The sequence below is a fragment of the Oncorhynchus keta genome, unplaced genomic scaffold (genome assembly GCF_023373465.1).
Source record: "Oncorhynchus keta strain PuntledgeMale-10-30-2019 unplaced genomic scaffold, Oket_V2 Un_contig_15275_pilon_pilon, whole genome shotgun sequence".
Taxonomy (NCBI): domain Eukaryota; kingdom Metazoa; phylum Chordata; class Actinopteri; order Salmoniformes; family Salmonidae; genus Oncorhynchus; species Oncorhynchus keta.
The window spans coordinates 191065-214037 of record NW_026279227.1 but is presented as its reverse complement, the minus strand read 5'-3'; the positions used below and the strand labels follow the sequence as shown (position 1 = coordinate 214037).

At 39.7% G+C, this 22973-nt stretch overlaps 1 protein-coding gene across 3 annotated transcripts in view; it reads right to left on the bottom strand.

Moving 5' to 3' along the window:
- The window catches only part of LOC127918933 (cyclic AMP-responsive element-binding protein 5-like), a 96015-nt gene extending 80773 nt beyond the window's left edge, over window positions 1-15242 (bottom strand). Inside the window, exons 1-2 of one of the 3 annotated variants that reach the window (XM_052502207.1) lie at window positions 15149-15242; window positions 420-497 (exon numbers count right to left, since the gene is read on the bottom strand). In XM_052502207.1, the coding sequence (XP_052358167.1) occupies window positions 420-473 (54 nt within the window). In that variant the 5' untranslated portion in view covers window positions 474-497; window positions 15149-15242. Of the gene's footprint in view, window positions 1-419; window positions 498-14396; window positions 14649-15148 lie in introns of those variants that run through there. The other 2 variants (XM_052502205.1, XM_052502206.1) reach the window with 2 other exon arrangements.
- Window positions 15243-22973: the final 7731 nt, after the last annotated feature.

Here is a 22973-nt window from a genome sequence, read left to right as displayed (position 1 = left end):
CCTCACAAACACACGCTCCCTCACAAACACACGCTCCCTCAAAGTGACAGATTAAGCACGCTCCCTCACAAACACACGCTCCTCACAAACACACGCTCCCTCACAAACACACGCTCCCTCACAAACATGTCACACACGCTCCCTCACAAACACACGCTCCCTAAACACACGCTCATAACGCTTATACTCACAGAACACACGCTCCCTCACAAACACAACGCTCCCTCAAGGAAACACTTTTACTCAAGTAATATTTCACAAACACACGCTCCTCACAAACACACGCTCCCTTTACAAACACACGCTTTCACAAACACACGCTCCCTTTAAAGTATGACAATTGAATAATTTTCCACCACTGCACAAACACACACATCCCTCACAAACACACATACACCGACGTGTGTCGACACACTCACCTGAGAACAGCCAGGGGCACTGCACACAAACGGCCTTTCCTGCTCAGAGTTCATCACTCTCACCAACTCCTCATAAGACTACAAACAATGAGAGCGAGAGAGAGAGAGAGAGAGAGAGAGAGAGAGAGAGAGAGAGAGAGAGAGAGAGAGAGAGAGAGAGAGAGAGAGAGAGAGAGAGAGAGAGAGAACAGAGAGAGAAGAGAGAGAGATTAGAGAGAGAAGAGAAAAGAGAAAGAGAAAGAGAGAGAGAGAGAATGAGAGAAAGAGAAAGTAGGCATTAGACTAAAGAGAGAGAGAGAGAGAGAGAGAGAGAGAGAGAGAGAGAGAGAGAGAGAGAGAGAGAATGAGAGAAAGAGAAAGAGAAAGAGAAAGAGAGAAATAGAGAACAAGGAGAGTTTAGCTCCCAGCTCACATCAAGACATAGACATCTCTTTCTTTCATTGAGTCGTTCTAGATTACTCTATTTATTGATGTTGTGGCCTAAAAATAGCAGGCTTCATGGTTATTTTCAGTCGTAAACATATAAAATATATTATTCCATTCCCTCCTGGCAGTAGCCTACAGTCAGGTGTTCATTACTTCACACAGAGAGTGACAGGACGCTCTGTGTGAAAAGAGCTGTTGCAGATTCAAGGCAGGGCCCAGCCTGGTCTCTATGACCAGGGCTACGTCTCAAATGGCACCCTATTCCCTATAGGGCCCTGGGCTCTAGTCAAAAGTAGTGTCATATTTGCAATTTGGAATGTAGGCTGGGTGGTAGTGGGAGTTCTATTTCTGAGAAAGAAAACAAGTAGGACGCCATTACGATGCAGAAAACTTTACAGATTAGAGTAGATTCTACAACACATATAGTAGGAGCAGATTAGACTAGATTCTACAACACAAATAGTAGGAGCAGATTAGACTAGATTCTACAACACATATAATAGTAGGAGCAGATTAGACTAGATTCTACAACACATATAATAGTAGGAGCAGATTAGACTAGATTCTACAACACATATAATAGTAGGAGCAGATTAGACTAGATTCTACAACACATATAATAGTAGGAGCAGATTAGACTAGATTCTACAACACATATAATAGTAGGAGAGATTAGACTAGATTCTACAACACATATAATAGTAGGAGCAGATTAGACTAGATTCTACAACACATATAATAGTAGGAGACATTAGACTAGATTCTACAACACATATAATAGTAGGAGCAGATTAGACTAGATTCTACAACACATATAATAGTAGGAGACATTAGACTAGATTCTACAACACATATAATAGTAGGAGCAGATTAGACTAGATTCTACAACACATATAATAGTAGGAGCAGATTAGACTAGATTCTACAACACATATAATAGTAGGAGACATTAGACTAGATTCTACAACACATATAATAGTAGGAGCAGATTAGACTAGATTCTACAACACATATAATAGTAGGAGACATTAGACTAGATTCTACAACACATATAATAGTAGGAGCAGATTAGACTAGATTCTACAACACATATAATAGTAGGAGACATTAGACTAGATTCTACAACACATATAATAGTAGGAGACATTAGACTAGATTCTACAACACATATAATAGTAGGAGCAGATTAGACTAGATTCTACAACACATATAATAGTAGGAGACATTAGACTAGATTCTACAACACATATAATAGTAGGAGATTAGACTAGATTCTACAACACATATAATAGTAGGAGAGATTAGACTAGATTCTACAACACATATAATAGTAGGAGACATTAGACTAGATTCTACAACACATATAATAGTAGGAGCAGATTAGACTAGATTCTACAACACATATAATAGTAGGAGACATTAGACTATTAGTAGGAGACATTAGACTTCTACAACACATATAATAGTAGGAGACATTAGACTAGATTCTACAACACATATAATAGTAGGAGACATTAGACTAGATTCTACAACACATATAATAGTAGGAGACATTAGACTAGATTCTACAACACATATAATAGTAGGAGCAGATTAGACTAGATTCTACAACACATATAATAGTAGGAGCAGATTAGACTAGATTCTACAACACATATAATAGTAGGAGACATTAGACTTACAACACATATAATAGTACTTAGACTAGATCTACAACACATATAATAGTAGGAGACATTAGACTAGATTCTACAACACATATAATAGTAGGAGACATTAGACTAGATTCTACAACACATATAATAGTAGGAGCAGATTAGACTAGATTCTACAACACATATAATAGTAGGAGCAGATTAGACTAGATTCTACAACACATATAATAGTAGGAGACATTAGACTAGATTCTACAACACATATAATAGTAGGAGACATTAGACTAGATTCTACAACACATATAATAGTAGGAGCAGATTAGACTAGATTCTACAACACATATAATAGTAGGAGACATTAGACTAGATTCTACAACACATATAATAGTAGGAGCAGATTAGACTAGATTCTACAACACATATAATAGTAGGAGCAGATTAGACTAGATTCTACAACACATATAATAGTAGGAGCAGATTAGACTAGATTCTACAACACATATAATAGTAGGAGACATTAGACTAGATTCTACAACACATATAATAGTAGGAGCAGATTAGACTAGATTCTACAACACATATAATAGTAGGAGCAGATTAGACTAGATTCTACAACACATATAATAGTAGGAGACATTAGACTAGATTCTACAACACATATAATAGTAGGAGACAGATTAGACTAGATTCTACAACACATATAATAGTAGGAGACATTAGACTAGATTCTACAACACATATAATAGTAGGAGACAGATTAGACTAGATTCTACAACACATATATATAGTAGGAGACATTAGACTAGATTCTACAACACATATAATAGTAGGAGACAGATTAGACTAGATTTCTACAACACATATAATAGTAGGAGACATTAGACTAGATTCTACAACACATATAATAGTAGGAGCAGATTAGACTAGATTCTACAACACATATAATAGTAGGAGACATTAGACTTTCTAGACTTAGACTTTCTACAACACATATAATAGTAGGAGAGATTAGACTAGATTCTACAACACATATAATAGTAGGAGAGATTAGACTAGATTCTACAACACATATAATAGTAGGAGCAGATTAGACTAGATTCTACAACACATATAATAGTAGGAGCAGATTAGACTAGATTCTACAATAATAGTAGGAGCAGATTAGACAGATATAATAGTAGGAGCAGATTAGACTAGATTCTACAACACATATAATAGTAGGAGCAGATTAGACTAGATTCTACAACACATATAATAGTAGGAGCAGATTAGACTAGATTCTACAACACATATAATAGTAGGAGCAGATTAGACTAGATTCTACAACACATATAATAGTAGGAGACATTAGACTAGATTCTACAACACATATAATAGTAGGAGCAGATTAGACTAGATTCTACAACACATATAATAGTAGGAGCAGATTAGACTAGATTCTACAACACATATAATAGTAGGAGCAGACTAGATTCTACAACACATATAATAGTAGGAGCAGATTAGAGATTCTACTAGATTCTACAACACATATAATAGTAGGAGACATTAGACTAGATTCTACAACACATATAATAGTAGGAGACATTAGACTAGATTCTACAACACATATAATAGTAGGAGCAGATTAGACTAGATTCTACAACACATATAATAGTAGGAGACATTAGACTAGATTCTACAACACATATAATAGTAGGAGCAGATTAGACTAGATTCTACAACACATATAATAGTAGGAGACATTAGACTAGATTCTACAACACATATAATAGTAGGAGACATTAGACTAGATTCTACAACACATATAATAGTAGGAGCAGATTAGACTAGATTCTACAACACATATAATAGTAGGAGCAGATTAGACTAGATTCTACAACACATATAATAGTAGGAGACATTAGACTAGATTCTACAACACATATAATAGTAGGAGCAGATTAGACTAGATTCTACAACACATATAATAGTAGGAGACATTAGACTAGATTCTACAACACATATAATAGTAGGAGACATTAGACTAGATTCTACAACACATATAATAGTAGGAGACATTAGACTAGATTCTACAACACATATAATAGTAGGAGAGATTAGACTAGATTCTAGTAGGAGAGATTAGACTAGATTCTACAACACATATAATAGTAGGAGCAGATTAGACTAGATTCTACAACACATATAATAGTAGGAGCAGATTAGACTAGATTCTACAACACATATAATAGTAGGAGCAGATTAGACTAGATTCTACAACACATATAATAGTAGGAGCAGATTAGACTAGATTCTACAACACATATAATAGTAGGAGCAGATTAGACTAGATTCTACAACACATATAATAGTAGGAGACATTAGACTAGATTCTACAACACATATAATAGTAGGAGACATTAGACTAGATTCTACAACACATATAATAGTAGGAGACATTAGACTAGATTCTACAACACATATAATAGTAGGAGACATTAGACTAGATTCTACAACACATATAATAGTAGGAGCAGATTAGACTAGATTCTACAACACATATAATAGTAGGAGCAGATTAGACTAGATTCTACAACACATATAATAGTAGGAGCAGATTAGACTAGATTCTACAACACATATAATAGTAGGAGCAGATTAGACTAGATTCTACAACACATATAATAGTAGGAGCAGATTAGACTAGATTCTACAACACATATAATAGTAGGAGACATTAGACTAGATTCTACAACACATATAATAGTAGGAGACATTAGACTAGATTCTACAACACATATAATAGTAGGAGCACAACACATATAATAGTAGGAGCAGATTAGACTAGATTCTACAACACATATAATAGTAGGAGACATTAGACTAGATTCTACAACACATATAATAGTAGGAGAGATTAGACTTCTACAACACATATAATAGTAGGAGACATTAGACTAGATTCTATATAATAGTAGGAGACATTAGACTAGATTCTACAACACATACAGATTAGACTAGATTCTACAACACATATAATAGTAGGAGACATTAGACTAGATTCTACAACACATATAATAGTAGGAGACAGATTAGACTAGATTCTACAACACATATAATAGTAGGAGCAGATTAGACTAGATTCTACAACACATATAATAGTAGGAGAGATTAGACTAGATTCTACAACACATATAATAGTAGGAGAGATTAGACTAGATTCTACAACACTAGATTCTACAACACATATAATAGTAGGAGCAGATTAGACTAGATTCTACAACACATATAATAGTAGGAGCAGATTAGACTAGATTCTACAACACATATAATAGTAGGAGACATTAGACTAGATTCTACAACACATATAATAGTAGGAGCAGATTAGACTAGATTCTACAACACATATAATAGTAGGAGCAGATTAGACTAGATTCTACAACACATATAATAGTAGGAGACATTAGACTAGATTCTACAACACATATAATAGTAGGAGAGATTAGACTAGATTCTACAACACATATAATAGTAGGAGACATTAGACTAGATTCTACAACACATATAATAGTAGGAGACATTAGACTAGATTCTACAACACATATAATAGTAGGAGACATTAGACTAGATTCTACAACACATATAATAGTAGGAGCAGATTAGACTAGATTCTACAACACATATAATAGTAGGAGACATTAGACTAGATTCTACAACACATATAATAGTAGGAGCAGATTAGACTAGATTCTACAACACATATAATAGTAGGAGCAGATTAGACTAGATTCTACAACACATATAATAGTAGATTCTACAACACATATAATAGTAGGAGCAGATTAGACTAGATTCTACAACACATATAATAGTAGGAGCAGATTAGACTAGATTCTACAACACATATAATAGTAGGAGCAGATTAGACTAGATTCTACAACACATATAATAGTAGGAGCAGATTAGACTAGATTCTACAACACATATAATAGTAGGAGCAGATTAGACTAGATTCTACAACACATATAATAGTAGGAGCAGATTAGACTAGATTCTACAACACATATAATAGTAGGAGACATTAGACTAGATTCTACAACACATATAATAGTAGGAGACATTAGACTAGATTCTACAACACATATAATAGTAGGAGACATTAGACTAGATTCTACAACACATATAATAGTAGGAGCAGATTAGACTAGATTCTACAACACATATAATAGTAGGAGACATTAGACTAGATTCTACAACACATATAATAGTAGGAGACATTAGACTAGATTCTACAACACATATAATAGTAGGAGACATTAGACTAGATTCTACAACACATATAATAGTAGGAGAGATTAGACTAGATTCTACAACACATATAATAGTAGGAGACATTAGACTAGATTCTACAACACATATAATAGTAGGAGAATTAGACTAGATTCTACTATATAATAGTAGGAGCAGATTAGACTAGATTCTACAACACATATAATAGTAGGAGACATTAGACTAGATTCTACAACACATATAATAGTAGGAGCAGATTAGACTAGATTCTACAACACATATAATAGTAGGAGACATTAGACTAGATTCTACAACACATATAATAGTAGGAGCAGATTAGACTAGATTCTACAACACATATAATAGTAGGAGACATTAGACTAGATTCTACAACACATATAATAGTAGGAGCAGATTAGACTAGATTCTACAACACATATAATAGTAGGAGCAGATTAGACTAGATTCTACAACACATATAATAGTAGGAGCAGATTAGACTAGATTCTACAACACATATAATAGTAGGAGCAGATTAGACTAGATTCTACAACACATATAATAGTAGGAGACATTAGACTAGATTCTACAACACATATAATAGTAGGAGACATTAGACTAGATTCTACAACACATATAATAGTAGGAGCAGATTAGACTAGATTCTACAACACATATAATAGTAGGAGCAGATTAGACTAGATTCTACAACACATATAATAGTAGGAGCAGATTAGACTAGATTCTACAACACATATAATAGTAGGAGACATTAGACTAGATTCTACAACACATATAATAGTAGGAGCAGATTAGACTAGATTCTACAACACATATAATAGTAGGAGCAGATTAGACTAAAGTCTACAAAACATCAGCACGCATTTAACTGCTATTTCCAGGAATGACTATTTCCAGGAATGACGTGACCATTGGGACTTCATGTTTTATTCAGACTAGAGGTTCTACGTCTCACTAAGTCTTATAACAGTCTAACCTCTACTGTCTTATAACCAACCCCTCCACCCTCAGAACCTTGCCTGACCATTCAGCCCTCTGGGAGACTAGAGCCTAACAGCTTTACTGCCTAGTGTTTAGCCTGTGAGGGGGATAAAAATGTTAAAGACGCTTTACATTTTTATTTTAGCTAGAAATCATGTTTTGTCATTGATTAGTGAGCAGGCGCCCTCGTTCTTTGAAAATGAAAATGGGTGGGACATGTTAAAACCAAATGAATCCACGGAGAAGCACTCATACGATAAAGCCTAACACAAATGACTCTTCAAATGTACACACAGACCACCGTATTAGGCCGGGATTCAATCCAACTGCTCATTCTCCACAACACTAAATGCTGTATATATCGGTTCAATAGGAAATGGCCTTTAAAAGCCACATTTTCCACCATGTGTGATCTGATTGAATCCCACAAAATATTTGTTTTGTGTCTCTCTATTTGAATCAACTAAACATTTGAGCTGAGGCCACACATGACTTGTTTAGCATGAATACCTTCATACATGATTAGCATGTGTGATTTTAACCTGTACAGACTATTTCCTCTAACAAAGTCAAAACATTCAAATGGCGTGTAAAGTTAACCAGAGCCTTTTTTCTTACAGGCTACATCTGTGGCAAAGCCTGCTGGGAAAGGTCTGGACAGGGTCCCTCTGACAGAGGGCAAGGAGGTCTGGGTCTCTATCTCTCCCTCCTCTCTTTCTCCCTCTCGCTCTCTCCCTCCTCTCTTTCTCCCTCTCTCTCTTTCTATCCTTCTCTCTCCTTGTCCTTCTCTCTCTTTCTCCCTCATCATGTTTTTCTCCTTCTCTCCTTCCCCCTCTCTCTCTACCTCTCTATCTCTCTCTCCCCCATTCTTCTCTCTCTCTGTCTCCCGTGCTTCTCTCTCTTTCTCCCTCATCATGTTTTTCTCCTTCTCTCCTTCCCCCTCTCTCTCTCTACCTCTCTATCTCTCTCTCCCCCATTCTTCTCTCTCTCTGTCTCCCGTGCTTCTCTCTCTTTCTCCCTCATCATGTTTTTCTCCTTCTCTCCTTCCCCCTCTCTCTCTACCTCTCTATCTCTCTCTCCCCCATTCTTCTCTCTCGCTGTCTCCCATGCTTCTCTCTTTCTCCCTCATCACGTTTTTCCTTCATTCTCTCTCTCTCTACCTCTCTATCTCTCTCTCTCTCCCATTCTCTTCTCTCTCTTTCTCTCTCCTCTCTCTCTCTCTCCCCCATTCTTCTCTCTCTCTCTTCTTCTCTCTCTCTTTCTCTCTCACTCTGAAATTCTTCAATCTCTTTACTACTTACCTCAACTCTTCTCAGAGCCAGCAACACCTCTTCTCTTTCTGTTATCTAACCCAAAGATCAGACTTCCATCATCTCTGAACTCTCCATGGGCAACTGTAGGTATAATACTGATATCTCTTCACTGTAGGTATAATAATGGTCTCTCCAAATATGACAATCACTTTACTACCTTAAACAACTGTCTTCTCTCAGCCAACAACTGGTTATCTGATCTTGTTATCTAATTGTACACTTAGTGAGCCTTGGCCACATACCAAGACAAAATAAGCAGACTCTCCACATACTTTAGGTATAATACTGGTAGTAGACTCTCCACATATTCTAACAAAGTCTCAAAGATATAATACTGGTAGTAGACTCTCCATCATACTGTGGTATAATGCTGGTAGCAGACTCTCCACATACTGACTGGTATTTTCACCACTAAATACTGACAACTCTCCACATACTTAGGTATAATACTGGTAAGACTCTCCACATACTGTTATAATACTGGTAGTAGACTCTCCACATACTGTAGGTATAATACTGGTATCGATCTCCAATACTGTTATATAATACTGGTAGTAGACTCTCCACATACTGTAATACTGGTAGCCTGGGTATAATACTGGTAGTAGACTCTCCACATACTGTAGGTATAATACTGGTAGTAGACTCTCCACATACTGTAGGTATAATACTGGTAGTAGACTCTCCACATACTGTAGGTATAATACTGGTAGTAGACTCTCCACATACTGTAGGTATAATACTGGTAGTAGACTCTCCACATACTGTAGGTATAATACTGGTAGTAGACTCTCCACATACTGTAGGTATAATACTGGTAGTAGACTCTCCACATACTGTAGGTATAATACTGGTGGTAGACTCTCCACATACTGTAGGTATAATACTGGTAGTAGACTCTCCACATACTGTAGGTATAATACTGGTAGTAGACTCTCCACATACTGTAGGTATAATACTGGTAGTAGACTCTCCACATACTGTAGGTATAATACTGGTAGTAGACTCTCCACATACTGTAGGTATAATACTGGTAGTAGACTCTCCACATACTGTAGGTATAATACTGGTAGTAGACTCTCCACATACTGTAGGTATAATACTGGTAGTAGACTCTCCACATACTGTAGGTATAATACTGGTAGTAGACTCTCCACATACTGTAGGTATAATACTGGTAGTAGACTCTCCACATACTGTAGGTATAATACTGGTAGTAGACTCTCCACATACTGTAGGTATAATACTGGTAGTAGACTCTCCACATACTGTAGGTATAATACTGGTAGTAGACTCTCCACATACTGTAGGTATAATACTGGTAGTAGACTCTCCACATACTGTAGGTATAATACTGGTAGTAGACTCTCCACATACTGTAGGTATAATACTGGTAGTAGACTCTCCACATACTGTAGGTATAATACTGTAGGACTCTCCACATACTGTAGGTATAATACTGGTAGTAGACTCTCCACATACTGTAGGTATAATACTGGTAGTAGACTCTCCACATACTGTAGGTATAATACTGGTAGTAGACTCTCCACATACTGTAGGTATAATACTGGTAGTAGACTCTCCACATACTGTAGGTATAATACTGGTAGTAGACTCTCCACATACTGTAGGTATAATACTGGTAGTAGACTCTCCACATACTGTAGGTATAATACTGGTAGTAGACTCTCCACATACTGTAGGTATAATACTGGTAGTAGACTCTCCACATACTGTAGGACTACATAATATAATACTGGTAGTAGACTGGTAGTAGACTCCACATACTGTAGGTATAATACTGGTAGTAGACTCTCCACATACTGTAGGTATAATACTGGTAGAGACTCTCCACATACTGTAGGTATAATACTGGTAGTAGACTCTCCACATACTGTAGGTATAATACTGGTAGTAGACTCTCCACATACTGTAGGTATAATACTACTGGTAGTAGACTCTCCACATACTGTAGGTATAATACTGGTAGTAGACTCTCCACATACTGTAGGTATAATACTGGTAGTAGACTCTCCACATACTGTAGGTATAATACTGGTAGTAGACTCTCCACATACTGTAGGTATAATACTGGTAGTAGACTCTCCACATACTGTAGGTATAATACTGGTAGTAGACTCTCCACATACTGTAGGTATAATACTGGTAGTAGACTCTCCACATACTGTAGGTATAATACTGGTAGTAGACTCTCCACATACTGTAGGTATAATACTGGTAGTAGACTCTCCACATACTGTAGGTATAATACTGGTAGTAGACTCTCCACATACTGTAGGTATAATACTGGTAGTAGACTCTCCACATACTGTACTGGTAGTAGACTCTCCACATACTGTAGGTATAATACTGGTAGTAGACTCTCCACATACTGTAGGTATAATACTGGTAGTAGACTCTCCACATACTGTAGGTATAATACTGGTAGTAGACTCTCCACATACTGTAGGTATAATACTGGTAGTAGACTCTCCACATACTGTAGGTATAATACTGGTAGTAGACTCTCCACATACTGTAGGTATAATACTGGTAGTAGACTCTCCACATACTGTAGGTATAATACTGGTGGTAGACTCTCAACATACTGTAGGTATAATACTGGTAGCCCAGATATAATTTTTAAAAGATTGGTCTGAACAGCAGGATCCATTCTCTAACCTGGATACTTTCAATTCATCAAGCTTTGTTCACTAAGTAGAACTCTTCTCACAGTATTATCAACAACTTAAACTAGTCCATCAAGTGTTTGACAATGTGATTTGTCTCATGTTCCAAAACCTTTTCTCCAAATGTCAATCAGAAAACGCCAACACTTACATTCAAAGAGAAACATTTTCTATTCCATTTCCAGACATTAGGCCTATACTTTATTCCCGAGTCATTACCAGAATATGAAATATGATTGGTTTGAGGCTTTTCCTTCAGAAATACATCAGCTCAACACGTTGAAAAGGAAATTAAAACCATAATACGCATAAAACACTGAAACAAGGGCTCCATGTAAGCCCCAGTGAGTTGTCCCAATTGCTACTCTCGCCTCTAAATCGCCAGAGCACAACGCCTTTTCCCTTCAATGGGGCACTTGGCTTTTATTTGATATAGATGTTTTAGTTTAGCAGAGGAAATTTGGTTACACTTTACATTAACTGGGTCCCGATGTGAGAGAGGGGAAGGATTAGTGAGCGGAGTACGATTTCAACGGGGACCAGGGAACGAACTTTTCAGGTAGGGCACATATTACAATTCAAACAGTATGGTGTGTGTGTGTGTGTGTATGTTCGGTGTGTGTGTGTGTGTGTGTTCAGTGTGTGTGTTCGACGTGGGGGTGGGGGGCCTTCAACAGTGCAGGTTCATGGTGGGATCACAGCGATCCCTGAGGCGAGGAACACGGCTTGCTCAAACAATGCTGTATGTGCTGTGAACTCCTCATATAGGCCCTATAGTATGCTGTACACACACAGCACAGAGGGGCCCCTGAGAGGCAACCCTCAATCACTGTCAATCACCACCTCTCAGTCCCCGCACAGTGTGTGTGTGTGTGTGTGTGTGTGTGTGTGTGTGTGTGTGTGTGTGTGTGTGTGTGTGTGTGTGTGTGTGTGTGTGTGTGTGTGTGTGTGTGTGTGTGTGTGTGTGTGTGTGTGTGTGTGTGTGTGTGTGTGTGTGTGTGTGTGTACATTTCCAACAAGCATAGTGACACCTCCACCCCAGGGCTTCACCAGTCAACACACTCACATCCACATTGAGGACAACAAGGTGTTAACTAACGCTGAGCTGTGGAGGGGCCCGGCATAATACACACTCAACCACAGGGCCTTTCTACACTACCACAATACCTGGAGTCATATCGGCCTTTATTTATAGAGGGGACTGTGATTGTGTGGACGGTGTCACTCACGGCAAATTGTACGAATCACCCTCTTTATAATCATGTTATTAGAGTTTGTTTTATAAAAGTAGGCTATTCAAAAACAACAAAAAATCTCATAAAAATACAAACATTTTTTAAATTTAGCCAGATGCTCTTTTCTAGAGCAACTTGATACATTTATGCACTTTTTCCCCATACCTGTCCCCTGTGGGAATCGAACCCACAACCATGGTGTTGCAAGCACCACACTCTACCAACAGAGCGACACAGGACCCTAACTAACCCAAAGTATAATATGTAAAACCATGAGGATTATAACATCACATCTTAATCTATACCTAGTTAAATAGACTCATAACTGGAAAGTGGTTGAATTTACAGCTGGTCAAAAGCACACATATAGTGGTGTATACCTGTTGTATTCACTTAACTACATTGATTAAGTTAACTTAATTAGTTCACTTAAATTATTAAGTAAATGTTTCACTCTGTGTTACTGTGTTCATTATTTTATACCAATGTGTTGATCATGGTAGCTGATCTATGGTGACAGATTTGATGAATATCTTCATATATAAAAATTCAATTAGAAATAAACAAATTTTGAAGAAGTATACTTCAGTCTACTCTCCGTCTAGTGTTAGATGTATTTTTTTAATATATACCCACTATCGGGCTTCAAACACAAGGACATTCGCTAAGAAATAATTATTCTGTCAATAACAATTAACTTTTTTTCCAGTCGTACCTCAATCAGTCATAACAGTTATATTCAGTAGGCCTACATTCCAGCACACTCTCTTTCCCTCGCTTCTACTAGTCTTATAACGATTATTTTTTATTTGAAGTTAAGTGCCTCAAATAATTTGGGTCATGTTCTTTTTAATTTAGGCTATTTAATACGAGTTTTTAGTTTATTTATGAAGATGGATTCAGCAGATATTATAATGTTGCACATGAATCATATTTAGTTAAACCACAAACTCAATAATAATAATTATTAACACTGTCATCATCGTCATCGATAGTGAATAGTAATTGCAGAAGAGAGGCACCCAGGTAAATTTAGAGAGAGAATGTTTGATCATTATAGGCTACAATAATAATAAAAAACTGGAAACTGACAAACGGAGAATGGTTCGCCATCATTTAAATTCAATGACAATCTAATCATAAGATTAAAACATATTTTTATACCGCAGGCACTTAACGTAAAGTGTGCCCAGTCAGCAGAACTCCTCTGAAACCTTCAATTGCTCGGCGGCGGTTAATCAAATAGCGACTGCTGGCCTGCAGAATGACGTAATGTTTCGGTTAGATTACTCTTCAAAATGAACAGTATTATAGGCTACCACAGTATCATAAACATGTATTGGTATTATGGATGGAATGACAGCTCCTCTTTAGCTACTTTTACCGTTGTCGAGGACGTGACCGTTTGTAAACTGCGTCCGCGTCCCGTCCCGCAGTCCAGTTTGACACACAGGACAACGTCTAGAAGTGGGCTGCATCCATCCATGGGACAGGGGGACAATGTTGCAAAGCACTGCAAACTTCAGAATCATTAAAAATATTACTTTGTAAAGCTCTAGATTTTTTTTATAAGTCGACACGTATAGCCCAGGCTGTGTCAGTACTTGCTGTTGATAACCATTGCCAATTCATTCCTCCAAATATTATCTTTAGTAATTGCGCGCCATAGGCTACCCTGCACTGGCACATCACTGGATACTACACATAGTAAACCTACTCACACATCCAGTTTGTGGGGTAAATTACTATGGTAGCTAGAAGCTACGGCTCTGACAGCTCGCGAGCAGAGAGCAACACTTGACATCTCTGCTCAACTTCAACAACATTCAACAGTCAGTCCACGCGCGTCCTGAGACTTCTAAATATTGTACCGAGATGGCAAGCCTGCCACTATACGAGTAAATAACGGACTTAAACACATTTCTGCACATAATACAATATGCACGAGACAACAGAAAATAATATTCAAAGAAATCTGTAGAGCGCCGCAGCATTCTGTTGATGCGATTCTCTGAGCAACTTGTCACATCAACTGAAGTGAAAAGAAATAACAATGCAGCTGAACAAAACGAAATTAACAATCCATAATTGCATGTTTATAATTTACTGTGGTGGAAAGCAATTATTTTAACTTACCAAACAAGTGTAGAAAATACGCAACAGACTCTCAGAAGGAACCACGTTGGACTGAGAAAAGATTACAATACGTTCTATTTAGAGAAGCATTACATCACCCCTCGGTGACGTCACGTGGGATTCCTGAACTTCTGAATCATCGTGGTCCGCTTGGAGGCGGGCTGTTGGGGCGAGCAAGGCAGAGTTTGCAAATGCACGTACGGGACACTGCTAGACATAGGGTACCGTACGTACGTATGGCACAAAACTGAGAGAGGGTACACCACTATCAACTTGCACCAATACTTATTGAAAGGCTACCTTATACAAATGGGTATTCACGTCTTGTTAGCAAAACTGATCAGCCGGAATAGTGGCTGCTTTTAACATGGTAAATAAAGTTTACATTTGAAATGGATATTTAATGATTTAATATACAGTAGTATAGTAGAAACCGATAGCAATTTGATTAATCTCCACTTACCCAAGTTCACAAACACAAGAAAGTTAGCCTTGAATAGCAGACTTGGACCTTGTTTTGGAGAGAGCGCAAGAGAGAAAGAGAGAGAGAGATAGAGATAGAAAGAGAGAAGAGAGAGAAAGAAAGCTAGACAGAGGGAGAGAGTTTATTTCACTTTTGTTTATTATCTATTTCACTTGCTTTGGCAATGTTAACATATGTTTCCCATGCCAATAAAGCACTTGAATTGAATTGAATAGAGAGAGAGAATGTTCTCCTCTCTCCATCCTCTACCTCTTAATAATGAATAATCATGCTGCTGCCTTGAGTAAATAAATAATTGGAGACATTATATCGACCTCTAAGTGTTGGATTTAAGAGATGCTGTTACACAGACAAAGAACAAGTGAGATATTTTTCCAGAAGTAATGCTAGGTAGGCTAGAGGTAATGTGATGCAGGGGAAATCAAGGACAGACAAAACATCATCCTGGTTCTACCATCAAATTAAACAACAATTTGTCTGTAGAACATCATCCTGGTTCTACCATCAAATTAAACAAACTAAACAACCATCCATCTGTAGAACATCATCCTGGTTCCTACCATCAAACTAAACAAACTAAACAACCATCCGTCTGTAGAACATCATCCTGGTCCTACCATCAAACTAAACAAACTAAACAACCATCCGTCTGTAGAACATCATCCTGGTCCTACCATCAAACTAAACAAACTAAACAACCATCCGTCTGTAGAACATCATCCTGGTCCTACCATCAAACTAAACAACCATCCATCTGTAGAACATCATCCTGGTCCTACCATCAAACTAAACAACCATCCATCTGTAGAACATCATCCTGGTCCTACCATCAAACTAAACAAACTAAACAACCATCCGTCTGTAGAACATCCTCCTGGTTCTACCATCAAACTAAACAAACTAAACAACCATCTGTCTGTAGAACATCATCCTGGTTCTACCATCAAACTAAACAAACTAAACAACCATCCGTCTGTAGAACATCATCCTGGTCCTACCATCAAACTAAACAACCATCCATCTGTAGAACATCATCCTGGTCCTACCATCAAACTAAACAACCATCCATCTGTAGAACATCATCCTGGTTCTACCATCAAACTAAACAAACTAAACAACCATCCGTCTGTAGAACATCCTCCTGGTTCTACCATCAAACTAAACAAACTAAACAACCATCTGTCTGTAGAACATCCTCCTGGTTCTACCATCAAACTAAACAAACTAAACAACCATCCGTCTGTAGAACATCATCCTGGTTCTACCATCAAACTAAACAAACTAAACAACCATCCGTCTGTAGAACATCCTCCTGGTTCTACCATCAAACTAAACAAACTAAACAACCATCTGTCTGTAGAACATCCTCCTGGTTCTACCATCAAACTAAACAAACTAAACAACCATTCGTCTGTAGAACATCCTCCTGGTTCTATACCATCAAACTAAACAAACCCCCATCTGACAAGGTACAAATCCTGTCGTCCTGCCCAAACTGAACAGGCAGTTAACCCTCTCATTCCCAGGTCCGTCATTGAAAATAAGAATGTGTTCTTAACTGACTTGCCTGGTTAAATAAACTAAAAAAAAAATCCTCCTACAAATTAAACTAAACAAACTAAACAACCATCCGTCTGTAGAACATCATCCTGGTTCTACCATCAAACTAAACAAACTAAACAACCATCCGTCTGTAGAACATCATCCTGTTCTATACTATGCATTCAAACTAAACAACATCCGTCTGTGCCCCTGAACATCATCCTGGTTCTACCATCAAAAAACAAACTAAACAACCATCCGTCTGTAGAACATCATCCTGGTTCTACCTTCAAACTAAACAAACTAAACAACCATCCGTCTGTAGAACATCATCCTGTTCCTACCATCAAACTAAACAACCATCCGTCTGTAGAACATCATCCTGGTTCTACCATCAAACTAAACAAACTAAACAACCATCCGTCTGTAGAACATCATCCTGTTCCTACCATCAAACTAAACAACCATCCGTCTGTAGAACATCATCCTGGTTCTACCATCAAACTAAACAAACTAAACAACCATCCGTCTGTAGAACATCATCCTGGTTCTACCATCAAACTAAACAAACTAAACAACCATCCGTCTGTAGAACATCATCCTGTTCCTACCATCAAACTAAACAAACTAAACAACCATCCGTCTGTAGAACATCCTCCTGGTTCTACCATCAAACTAAACAACCATCCGTCTGTAGAACATCATCCTGGTTCTACCATCAAACTAAACAAACTAAACAACCATCCGTCTGTAGAACATCATCCTGGTTCTACCATCAAACTAAACAAACTAAACAACCATCCGTCTGTAGAACATCCTCCTGGTTCTACCATCAAACTAAACAAACTAAACAACCATCCGTCTGTAGAACATCATCCTGGTTCTACCATCAAACTAAACAAACTAAACAACCATCCGTCTGTAGAACATCATCCTGGTTCTACCATTAAACTAAACAAACTTAACAACCATCCATCTGTAGAACTCATACAGACTCTTTCTATCTATGGCACTTCTCCATGTTTATTTCAGGGGGTGGTTTATGCACACATTAAATGGATGACAGACAAGAGAGGTGCTTAGTGATGGATATGGACAAATGAATTGCCTGTCACCTGTACAATGATCATCCCTTCTCCCTAATTCTGTCACTGTCTTAGATACGGTCATGTTTCCAGACAGAGCAGTGTTATGTTTCCTCTACACTGGTATTATTTATTTCAGTTGTTAATGTAGGAGCCAGGAGGATAGTTAAATCACGCCATGATCTTGAGTCTTATTCATGCAACTGTTTGCAGCTATCCTACATATCATCACTTCATCCTCTGAATTCCACTTAGCATTTTTCTTTAGAATGTGACATAGGCCTAAAGAGACATGAAATGTGATGACATGCAATATTGTCTTTAAAAAAGAGTCTACAGACAGCCCTCCCTAACAGTGTATCATGAGTTATTATAATCATAATGTAATTTAATAGAAAGGCCATTAAACAATGTAACCACCACTACTACCACCACCAGGATCATTGAAATTTAAGCCTCAGTTAAAATGTACCAAAAAAATAAAACAGACATCTGGATGGTGAAAAATCATGCAGGTTGGAGGTTATTGTGACTTGCTGGTGGCGGCTTGTAGGCTGGGCTGGACTGGGGGGCTGGGCTGGACTGCTAGGCTGGGGGGCTGGGATGCTGGGCTGGACTGCTAGGCTGGGGGGCTGGGGGGGGGCTGGGATGCTGGGCTGGACTGCTAGGCTGGGGGGCTGGGCTGGACTGCTAGGCTGGGGGCTGGGCTGGACTGGGCTGGGGGGCTGGGCTGGACTGCTAGGCTGGGGGCTGGGATGCTGGGCTGGACTGCTAGGCTGGGGGCTGGGGGCTGGGATGGCTGGGGGCTGGGGGCTGGGATGCTGGGCTGGACTGCTAGGCTGGGGGCTGGGCTGGACTGCTGGGCTGGGGGGGGCTGGGCTGGGGGCTGGGAGGCTGGGAGGCTGGGATGCTGGGCTGTACTCCTAGGCTGGGGAGCTAGGGGGCTTGGAGGCTGGGGGGCTGGGCTGGGAAGCTGTGGGCTGGGAGCCTGGGGGCTGTCCTGGGGGCTGGGAGGCTGGGCTGGGGAGCTGGGAGGCTGGGCTGGGGAGATGGGGGGCTGGGCTGGGGAGATGGGGGGCTGGGGAGCTGGGAGACTGGGCTGGGAGGCTGGGAGACTTGGCTGGGAGGCTAGCTGGGGAGCTGGGGAGCTGGGAGACTGGGCTGGGGAGCTGGGAGACTTGGCTGGGAGGCTGGCTGGGGAGCTGGGGGGCTGGGGAGCTGGGAGACTGGGCTGGGAGGCTGGGCTGGGGAGCTGGGAGACTGGGCTGGGGAGCTGGGAGGCTGGGCTGGGGAGCTGGGAGACTGGGCTGGGGAGCTGGGAGGCTGGGCTGGGGAGCTGGGAGACTGGGCTGGGGAGCTGGGAGACTGGGCTGGGGAGCTGGGAGACTGGGCTGGGCTGGGGAGCTGGGAGACTGGGCTGGCTGGGTGTGATGTCTTCCCTCCTCCCCTCTCCTCCTCTCCTCTGTCCCAGCCTGGGGATTAATGACTGTCTCCTCTCCTCCTCTCCTCTGTCCCAGCCTGGGGATTAATGACTGTCTCCTCTCCTCAAAGAGAGAGAGATGTTTACCACTGCACCGTGTCGTCCAGAACGGCCCAGCCAGACACAGGCAGCAGCATTAAGAGGTCTCTGTCACAGAAACAGTAACGGCGACTGAAAGGCCTCCATAACTCAGGAACCTCTCCCGCCTGGCTCCTTTAAGAAGAGCTTTAATCAACGTTTATGACACCCCTTTGTCCTTTATTGCCTATATATTTCCAGAACAATCCAAACATCATATCCCCGGAGAACGGGACTATTAACCGTAAAAGAGGCATACAGTGAGGGGTCGTTGACCTCCACTAAAGGAGATTTGATCTATATTGTACAGGACGTGGTTTTATCCTTTGTCCTCCTCCTCCTCCTGAATGTGTGCTTTGCTTTCCACAGTGCTTTTGAATGGGATCACCTTGGAAAGGTTTCTTAGTGCACGCCCCTATGAAGACAGTGGTGTACTGTACTGTTTAATACCTGGGCAGGGCTGTGGATGGCTTCTCTGTTTGATCTTGTTGATGGAATGTTACAGTGTCAGGGTGTTTACCTCTTACCATACCTTGGGAAATGATGGCTGGTTTGTGCCTGCAGGCCTGGAAACATTGGCGTTAGGCTTTATGTAATACTGTAATGCACTACATAGCCTTTCCTCTGTACAGTCCCTCAATATGGCAAAGGCTACGTCCCAATGGCACCATATTCTCTTTGAAGTGCAATCATTTTGACCAGAGCCCAGGTCAAATGTAGCACACGACATAGAGAAAAGGGGGCCATTTGGGACGGAGACAATGCCTGTCTTAGGCAGAGCCAGGCATTTACCTGTTACTGTAATACTACATAGGCCTACGTATTATATTTAATGCATCATCTGTAGCTACGTTGATGTTGACTAATGTCTCGGTGCGCTGCAAAGGTTCAAAGCGAGGGAATTCATGAGTTTTTATGTCCCGACAATAGAAGGTTATGATATGAGAATGTCATGTTTATAATATACAGTATTAGGAAGAATTGAAGATTTATGGATATAACAGCAATGTTTTGTTTGTTGATGAAAAGTTGAGGCTTGTACAGAACCATACAACCTTAATGTGTAGAATAATGATATCCAGGTACGCACATAATGATGTCATTAACAAGTAACCAACTGTTTGTTTTCGCTTGCTTTTTCAAGAGATTCAATTTCATGTGAGGACATATTGCAATTGCTCGCTGCGTTGAAAATGCAATATTTGAACTTGGTGTGTAAACTCTGAGCTGCCCTTCCAGCACTGATAACTACGCCAGATTACACTTGATAAATAAACACAACGTATGGATTTGGAATTTAAACAAATACTGGGTTCCCAGGAGGCCTTCTGCTCTGTTAAATCTGTGTGTTTGATACTTTCCTCCTAATGCTTATTTTGAGGGGCTTTGTGACATCAGAAGCTTCTCTGTCTAGCCAAGATATATGGTTTTGCATGAACAGGCCAGGTCAGCCTTGTAAAATAAGTCTTCTCACCTCAATGGGACTTCCTGAATAAATAAAGATTGAACACAAAATAAAATAAACATGATTTCAACAGTCATAGAGCAGTTATGGACCAGAACCATGGGAGTGGGATTCAGTAGATACATCCATACGGATATCTGTGGAAGTTCTGATTCCCAATCAAATACTGACAGTAGTCTGTCTACCCCACAATACCACATAGTATAGAACTAGTGTGTAGGTTGGTTTGCCAGAGGTTCAATGTCTTCACTAAATCTCTGATGCAGAAAATCACACATAACTGCTATGACCTCATCCGCTTTTATGAGCTGTAATGAATTGCGCAGTAGTGAATGATGTCTGATTAGTAGCAGCTTTACTCATCAAGAACGACCATGGATAAATAGCCATGGAGACTGGAGAGGCAACAGTGGCAGCATTTCATATGAAGGCCTTTGACTCTCTCTCTCTCAAACAGTACAGGGAGATAACTGTGATGTCATTATGCCATGATGCTTTCACTGTAAAGATCCCACACTACTCAGCAGCCCTGGATTGTGTCCCAAATGACACCCTATTCCCTATATGGGGTTCTGGTCAAAAGTAGTGCACTATATAGGGAAGGGGCCTGGTTAAAAGTAGCGCACTATATAGGGAATAGGGTGTCATTGCAACCCTGGAAAAAACAGGTTTACCAGCAGCAAGCGCGATGCTGCCGGTTCTGATGCTGCCTGGGCTGGGCCGGTGAGGAGGACCCAGTCCATTACACCACCACCGGGCACACAACCAGGGCCAAGTCACGTGCCAAAGAATGGGAAAGGAAAAAGTAAGGAGAGAAGGAGAGGTACTGTAGCTTAGGTAGGAATGGATGGAAGAGTTTTACTTACTTAATTAACCCTTTTCTTTCCTATGTGGAACATAAGGCTTCCATTAGAGAGCACTACTGCTGCCGATCTCCTGCCTGTTTGGTGATAGTTTTCTATGACAGACCACAGTCCTTCCTCACCTCCTACGTACGGTTCTGGATGGAAGGGTGGAGGAGGGGAAGGTACAGCATGGTTTGTTTATTTTTCATGTTTGAACTGACGTGAGAGAGAGCCCATCAGATGTGACAGGGCCTCAGGCCTGCAATCTGAGGATTTTTCCCTGTGGATCGCTGTGTGCACTCATGGTCAAAGTTATGAACTGTGTCTGTATCACTTTCTGTTGACAACAATGTATTTTCTTTCTGAAAACAATAAATATGAAAACAATAACTGCTGATCAGGCCTTATGTAGAGGATGCCAGTTTCATAATAATCCTTCATGGATTTAGTCAGTCCTGTATGAAGCTTTCGCTAGGTAAGGACCCAATGTATCTTTTACTAGTTATTTTAGTTTTCTGTCACACACTCCCACCCTGTGGTCATTACCAAGAACTGTACAAGAAATAAGTGAATTAAACATTTTTGAATCTCTCTTCGATGTCTGTCAAACACACACTTATACACACAGTGAAAAACAAAACTATAGCATGAAAGAAAGAGAAAGTTAGCCACTACATGTAAACATAAACAACAATATTTTAGAAATATGAATTCATAACTGAAAGACTAACCTCAATAGAGGCCAGGTTCAATACTGCTTGGACCCATGGGGGTCCAAACATGGCGGGGGTCCAAACATGGGGGTCCAAACATGGGGGTCCAAACACAAACTGCAAACAAAAATAC